The sequence below is a fragment of the Lipotes vexillifer genome, unplaced genomic scaffold (genome assembly GCF_000442215.2).
Source record: "Lipotes vexillifer unplaced genomic scaffold, Lipotes_vexillifer_v1.1 scaffold1980, whole genome shotgun sequence".
Classification (NCBI taxonomy): domain Eukaryota; kingdom Metazoa; phylum Chordata; class Mammalia; order Artiodactyla; family Lipotidae; genus Lipotes; species Lipotes vexillifer.
In genome coordinates, this window is record NW_006797999.1 from 1523015 (window position 1) to 1529983 (window position 6969).

Here is a 6969-nt window from a genome sequence, read left to right on the forward strand (position 1 = left end):
ACTGCTTCCCCTTAGTCCTGCCCCGAAAAAAGTGGGGAGGAAAAACCCCAAACCCTCGCCAGCAACCGCTGAAACGACCCTCAGATCCCGAGATCTGAAACTGCAGCGGTTTCGAAGAAGTCGGAGCCTGGGCGCGGCCACGAGCCGTGCCGTCCGAGGACCCGGGGCGGCGGGGGCGACCGTTCAGGTGCCGCCCCAGCGGCCTCGGCGCGCGTTCGCGGCCGCCAGATGGAAGCCAAGGGCGAACCCCAAGCGCCGCTACGGCACAGGGGGCTGGCGGCCCGGGCGCGACCGCTCGTGCGCCGGCCCGGAAGGTCGCCGGCCAGCCGGGACGAGGAAGCGCCGGCGACCTGGGCGTGGAGTCCCGCCACCTTCCGGCCACGCGGCGGCCCCGCCTCCTCTGCCGACTTCCTTCCCGGGCGGGACGTTGGGACGGCGGCGGCGGCGGGGACGGGCGCCAGCCTGCAGGTCGTGGGCCGGGGGCGGAGGGGCGGCCGGGTCAGCGGGCGGCCGCGGGGACGCCCCCTCCCGGTCCAACGTGCTGCCGGGGAAGCGGCGCGGGGCCGGCGGCGCTTGGTCTACCTCGCGGGGCGCGCGGCGGCCTCCGGGGCGTCCGAGAGGAGCTGCCACGTGGGCGGCGGGGCAGCGTGGGTGCGTCCCGAAGTTGGCCTCGAGGGGCGGGAGGAGCGTGGCTTGCGGCCGGGCCGGTGACCAGCCGTGTCTCCCTGGGTCCGTTCTGCAGCGGGGCTGCAGGGCACCAGCGAGCGCCAACCCTAAGCCGGCAGTAAGTTCCCTTCCCTCCGCTCTGCTTCCTCGCCTGGCCTCCTGCCTAGCCAGCACCCCTCCGGGCCCCCAGCAGCGGTGTTGGATGCTGCCCCTTAAACCGCATGGTAAACCAGTTCCGTCCAGCGTCGCTGCGCGTTAAGAGGGTTTACAGGACCCTGAGGATCGGGGAAGCGTACCTAGTGGGTGACCAGGTTCCCCGCAGGCACCGACGTGCTGCACGGGCGCGTCAGCGTCACAGCTAGGTCCCGAAGCCCAGCTGTTGGGAAAGCCTCCCCTTCCTTCAGCCCTTGCCATTAAAAATGAGACTTTTCCCCTAGAGCCACCGGGTTTCTGCCTTGCCCTCCTTCCTTGCCCTTGCTTCATCTCCCTTGAAAGGATCCCCCCACCCCCTTACTGGAAGCTTTGGGTCCCTTCAGGGCTCTCTCCCTGTTGGAGAGACGCTTGTGCCTGCCCGGGAGTAGAGCGCAGTGTTACCGAAATCTTGCTTTACTCATGGCACTTGGCAGTCTTCATCATTTCTCCTCTTTTGGTTCAGTACTCACAGTGGATAACGTCTGTCCCACCTGGGGAAACTAAGCGAAAGGGAAGGCACACATGAATATCACAGTTGGGACAGCTCCAAATGGAATCCAACTGGCATGGAGAATAATCCGGTGTGGTTTAAGGAGAGTTACCTGTATTCTCTGAGCCTCTCTCTAAGAGGGATGTTAGTTACCTTTAGCTCAGAACGAGGCTTCAGTGAGATGATGTGTACAACCTTCAACAGTGTCTGAAATATATTAGATGATCAATAAGTGTTCTCCTTTCCCTTTCCCTCTTTTGCTGGCTCCATTTGATAAGGGAGAGAGGTAAAGGATGACAGTGATTTGTTGGGCAGGCATGTGTGGTAACTGGCAAAAAAATCCCATGAGAAAGCAGTAAATAGATGTAATATCTGGGAATGCGCAGCCATACAAGCCGAATCCAAACTTCTGAAATAGTAACTTAATTTCTTAATTTTTTTTTTTTTCTGAAGACCAGAGACCGTCTGGGGTTCATGTGCTGTGATTTCTGATTGATAAATGTAAGTTGAAATTGTCTGAGTGTGGAGATCCAAAGTTGAAATATGCTTGGGTTGAACTGGAGAGCAGATTGACCAAAATGTGTTTGTACACTGCTATTTTGTTGTGTTTTTCTTCTAGACCCAGCATGAGTGAATTTCCCTGTAAAAAACGTGATGACTATTTGGAATGGCCTGAGTATTTCATGGCAGTGGCTTTCTTATCGGCACAGAGGAGCAAAGATCCAAACTCCCAGGTGGGTGAGTTGTTTTTTGTTTTTTGGGTTTTTTTGCGGTACGCAGGCCTCTCACTGTTGTGGCCTCTCCCGTTGCGGAGCACAGGCTCCGGACATGCAGGCTCAGCGGCCGTGGCTCACGGGCCCAGCCGCTCTGCAGCATGTGGGATCCTCCTGGACCAGGGCACGAACCCATGTCCGCTGCATCGGCAGGCGGACTCTCAACCACTGCACCACCAGGGAAGCCCGGTAAGTGAGTTTTACAGGAGAATGTTTGGACACTCACAGACACGGAGGTACCTACAAGTGAGCAAAGTACAAGAGGAAGAGGCTCAGTGGACACCTGCCAACTTACAAAAAGCAGAGTAAATCTACTGTCTCTTGTGCTGCATTCCTGCCTGCTTACCTCTCCTGTGAGAGAGTGAATTGTCACATGCCATTGTTCACTGCCTCTGGTACCCCAAGGAGACAGAGCTCTTGGCCCCTCCAGAAGTAGCGTGTCCATCTTGGAGCTCTGCAGGCCTCTGGCCCCACTTTCTGCCTCTCCACCGGCAGACCAGCCACCCGAAGTCACCAAGCCTTTGGGCATGTTTTCCTTTAGGTCGGAGCCTGCATCGTGAATGCAGAAAACAAGATCGTGGGCATTGGGTACAATGGAATGCCAAATGGATGCAGTGATGACCTCTTGCCTTGGAGGAGGACAGCGGAGAGTATACTGGATACCAAATACCCTTACGGTAGGGCATGTTGTGTGTTCCATTCTGCTTGTGTCTTAGCCTCGGTGAGTGCTTAAATACGGTAGAGGGTCAGAAAGCATCATCTTCCTTTTCAGTTGTTACCGACAGCTGGAAAGAAAAAAAATCCTATTGAAGTACCCCAATTTCCCTTAAGTGCCAAAGAGAGCCAAGAAGTGGAGGCGTGGTAGTGGTCACCAGCCTGGCCCTGGGGCCAGGGCTCTGTCGTGGGCCTCACGTGTGGCTTCTCTGCAGAGTGCCACAGCCCCCGGGGGAGGTGGCTGTGAAATGGGCCCGGTGGCCCTGCCATTTGTTTCCTGGCTACTTGGGAGCGAGGCCGGCTAACCAAGTATTGGCCAGGGCTTTGCTCTGATGAGAAGCAGCGTGCATTTCCATCTACGGAGGAAAATCTGGCTCAAGCTCGTCTCTGGGAAGCAGGACACAAGCTGTGAGCTGGACACCCGGAGAGGGTGATGCAGTCGCTTGCCTCTGTTTCCCCGGGCGCCGCAATCCCAGAGTGGCCGCTGGCCAGACCGCGAGCCAGACGCGTGGAATGCGAGACCTTTGGCCTGGCCAACTCTGGTTTTCATCTTTAAATTAGGGGGGGATGCTTGTTATAATCTGTTGGCTATCTGAGCCCCAGGGGGACTCACTTCAGAGCTTATCAGAGGTTATCTGGGAGTGACCAGCCAAGCCTCACTTTTCCTTTAATTCCCTGGAGAATATGCAACTAATGCTGTAAAGAGGCGCATCGGGCTGCATATGCTGGTTGCTGAATTTTCTTAACGTTTGGACCTGAATTTATGTCTGGAAATGAACAGACTGCCTCTGTTGGAAGTAACGTAGATGCAGGCCATCCGAATGGGAAAGCTGTGCCCTCAGGAAATAAGGGTCAGGTGTCGTGTGAGCCCTTTCTGTTTCATTGGCTCTTCCCTGCTAGGTTTTCCTCTGGAGTTTTTCACACGAAAAGCTCCAAGTCTACACGTAGCCTAATTTATATATTTCTACTAATGTTCCTGGACCTTAATCATGTTAAATAAGCCCATAAATTTCTTTCTAAGCTGCTTCAGGGCAGCTGCTTCGTTTTTGAAAGAAAAAGAAAAAAACGTGCCTGGAGGTGGAGAAGGAATGAGACTGGGGAGAGCTACAAAGCACTCAGGGTTCTCAGGGAATAGAACAGTTCCGTGATTAAGGGGATTTCATCATCGGGTTAGTCCATTTAACTCGCCCCCTTGTCAGAGAAGGAAGAGTCGGATCCCGGGGAAAAGAGGGTAAAACTGCCTTCTCAGCCTCAGCTTTATAGCCGAGTGGAGCGCGGGAAAGATGTGCCAGCGTATTTGAGAAACTCGTGGTCACCCTGCTTTTGGTTCTGTATGCTTTCAATGACGAGAAAGAAGGGAAATGATTCGTTATTTGTAGGCACACGCAAAGGTGCTTTTTCACAGGACAGTTCAAGGTCCCATATAAAGATGAAAGGGTTGATGAATTCAAGGTCCACGGTGACATGTGTAAGGGCCGCAGCCCGTATTCACTGAGTCAGGACAGTGGGCTGTGGGTCCCGGCGCTGAGCTTCCCTGTAGAGAAGTTCCTGGGAGGTGTCAGTCTGTGACGCTGAGGCTGGTGGCAAAACGATGCCAGTGGTCTGCACGGCGTAGAGGGGTCCTCACTGGTTACCGGGCGGCTCTCCCGTAGGACCTGTGCCTCCTTCAATCGCCATGAGCCCCAGACACATTTCTGGCAGTGACCTAGAAGCCCAAGGCTTTGCAGCACATTTACCATCCCCCGACTTCCCACGTCCAGAACCTCTCCAGTAGCTAATTGTGTTTGTTCTGAGACACTTGCCTTTTGTCCAAGTTGGAGAGTACCTTTCAGAGCTCCTTTCCAGAAGGAATTAAAAAAAAAAAAAAAAAAAACCCACACAGGCATTTGTCCAGCTCCACTGATTGTTTTCTATTGAATGACTGCTGAGTTTCAGGGCACTGATTTTCTGTGTGCATTATTTTTTACTATCCATGTGATACCTCTAGGTTTTCAAAGCTCTTTGCCCCTTACTTATCAATTATTCATTTTACATGTAGCCGTGTTAGAATGTAGACAGTTTTCTTTCACGAGAGTAAGCCTATAATTCGATGTACCATAAAAGTCGGAGAATGTATTAAATGGTTTTTAAAAGGCATTTAGTATCACTACCATCATAATACATGTAAAGATGGGCTTTAAGTCTGAATAACTATGACTGGCTGTAAACTATCCACTCGGTCTTGTCTTTTGAAGGGATTTTGGGTCACAGAGAAGTAAATGTTTAGGTAGCCTTGGATGTAATAGAAATGTTTGGTGCTAATTGACTAAATGCAAATTCTATTTTTCTGTTTTAAGACTTAAAGAAGATTAATTTTAAAAAATAAGTGATAATGTCTGGACTTGGGTGGGCATAACCCTTTCTCCTCACTGACATTGACGGTGGCTGGGCTGCTGTCTCAGGGATGACTCTGTGTCCATCCCTATAGAGGAGCTTTAGGGGTTATCTAGATTCCAGACCCCTGGCTTCCTAATTCTTCTGAGTATATAGGGACCCTCTTTTAAATGTCAAAAAAACCTTCCAAGACCCCTATATAATGCTAGTTAAACTAGTAGTGTCTTTTTTAAAAAACTGAGGTATAATTGACATACAAAGTTACATTAGTTACAGGTATAGGACATGATGATTCATATGTATCAATATTTGATATGTTTACAAAGTTTTTTTTCTTACGATGAAGATTTGCAAGACCTACTCTCTTAGCAACTTTGAAGTGTGCAGTACTGTATTATTATTAACTACAGTCACCATGGTGAACATCACAGGACTTCATTTTATAACTGGAAGTTTGTACCTTTGACCCCTCTACCCATTTCTCCCACCCACGTCCCCGCTCTGGCAACCACACATCTGGTCTGTGTATCTGTGAGCTTGTTTTTGTTTTTTAGATTCCACACAGAAGTGAGATCATATCTTTTATTGGTATCTTTTGAGTAAGAAGATCCATGATGACAAAAAGGTATTTGATATCAGTAACACTTTGCATTAATCTGAACTTTCCTGATGTTTGGAAAAAAGCGTATGTAAGTGCTAGACGTATGTTTGCCAGTCTGTGGACCGTCCCTGTAGCCCTGGCAGAACCTCAGTGGTACCTTAGGGTTTGTGCCCACGGGGTCTAAGCTACCCGCTTCATTCATGGATGGGAACCTGAAGGCCCAGAAATGTTAAGTAACTAATACAATGCCACACAGGCAGGGTGACATCTTCTAATGCCGAGGCCAGCGCTCTGTGCTTCCTTTGGGGGGGGGTGGGGGCACGGGAATTCAGCTTTTCTGAAGCGAGTACATGGCAGCAGTGGGCCACCCATTTTCTTCTCGCTATGCACTTGAGCAAACAGAGGTTTCGATGAAATGACCCCCCAGACGTCGAGAGCTCAGGTGGTGGTGGCCTGCACCTAGGATGAAGCAGGAAGCCGTTTGCACCTGGCTTCCCTTCACATTTCTCCCAAGGGGAGCTTGGGAATTGTGTAAGTTTAAGTTTACTGGTTAACATATATAGCTTAATTCTCCTTATTAATTCTGTAAGTTTGGAAGTCATTAGTCTTGATTGACACTCTGTGGAAGGGGAGGTAAACACAGAATATGTGTAACAGAGTAGGAAGATGATGTTTTTTCTGGGCTGTGTCTCTAGAGAGGCATTTTTAAAGGGTGTTTTTGTTCTTCCAGGCTTAGGATCAAAACTTCATTGAAACGATTTGATTATAATGTGGTATTAATATGGAAAATGAAAATTCCCCCTGCCAAGGAAACTGCCTTTTATCTCATCTTTTTCCTGAGAAATCCAAAAGATAGTATGATGTCAGTAACAGTAAGTGGCAGGAAGAAGCCAGCGTGATTATAGTGACACCTTTTCACATGAATGACAATGAAAAAAAAAAACTGGAAAGGAGCAGATATATCTAATTTACCTTGTAAAAAAACTTTGGAAGACTTTAATTTTTGAGGGGTGGTTGCTAACCCCAGAATGAAGTGCTCAGCTGACACTTTCCGTTCCTTTCTCTTTGTGGGAGTCATCAGAGTGAAGCACGTTTAATCAAAATACCAATTTTATAAAATGGAGGCGAAATACTTGTGGTAATTCAGAGATCACTCTTTC

General features: G+C 50.1%; 1 protein-coding gene across 1 annotated transcript in view; it reads left to right on the top strand.

Moving 5' to 3' along the window:
• The first annotated feature begins 1965 nt into the window (after positions 1 to 1965).
• Positions 1966 to 6969, top strand: part of LOC103084202 (deoxycytidylate deaminase) — a 23899-nt gene continuing 18895 nt past the window's right edge. The window contains exons 1-2 of the mRNA XM_007470026.1: positions 1966 to 2082; positions 2663 to 2798. Coding sequence (XP_007470088.1) covers positions 1975 to 2082; positions 2663 to 2798 — 244 coding nt within the window. The 5' untranslated portion in view covers positions 1966 to 1974. The remainder of the gene's footprint in view (positions 2083 to 2662; positions 2799 to 6969) is intronic.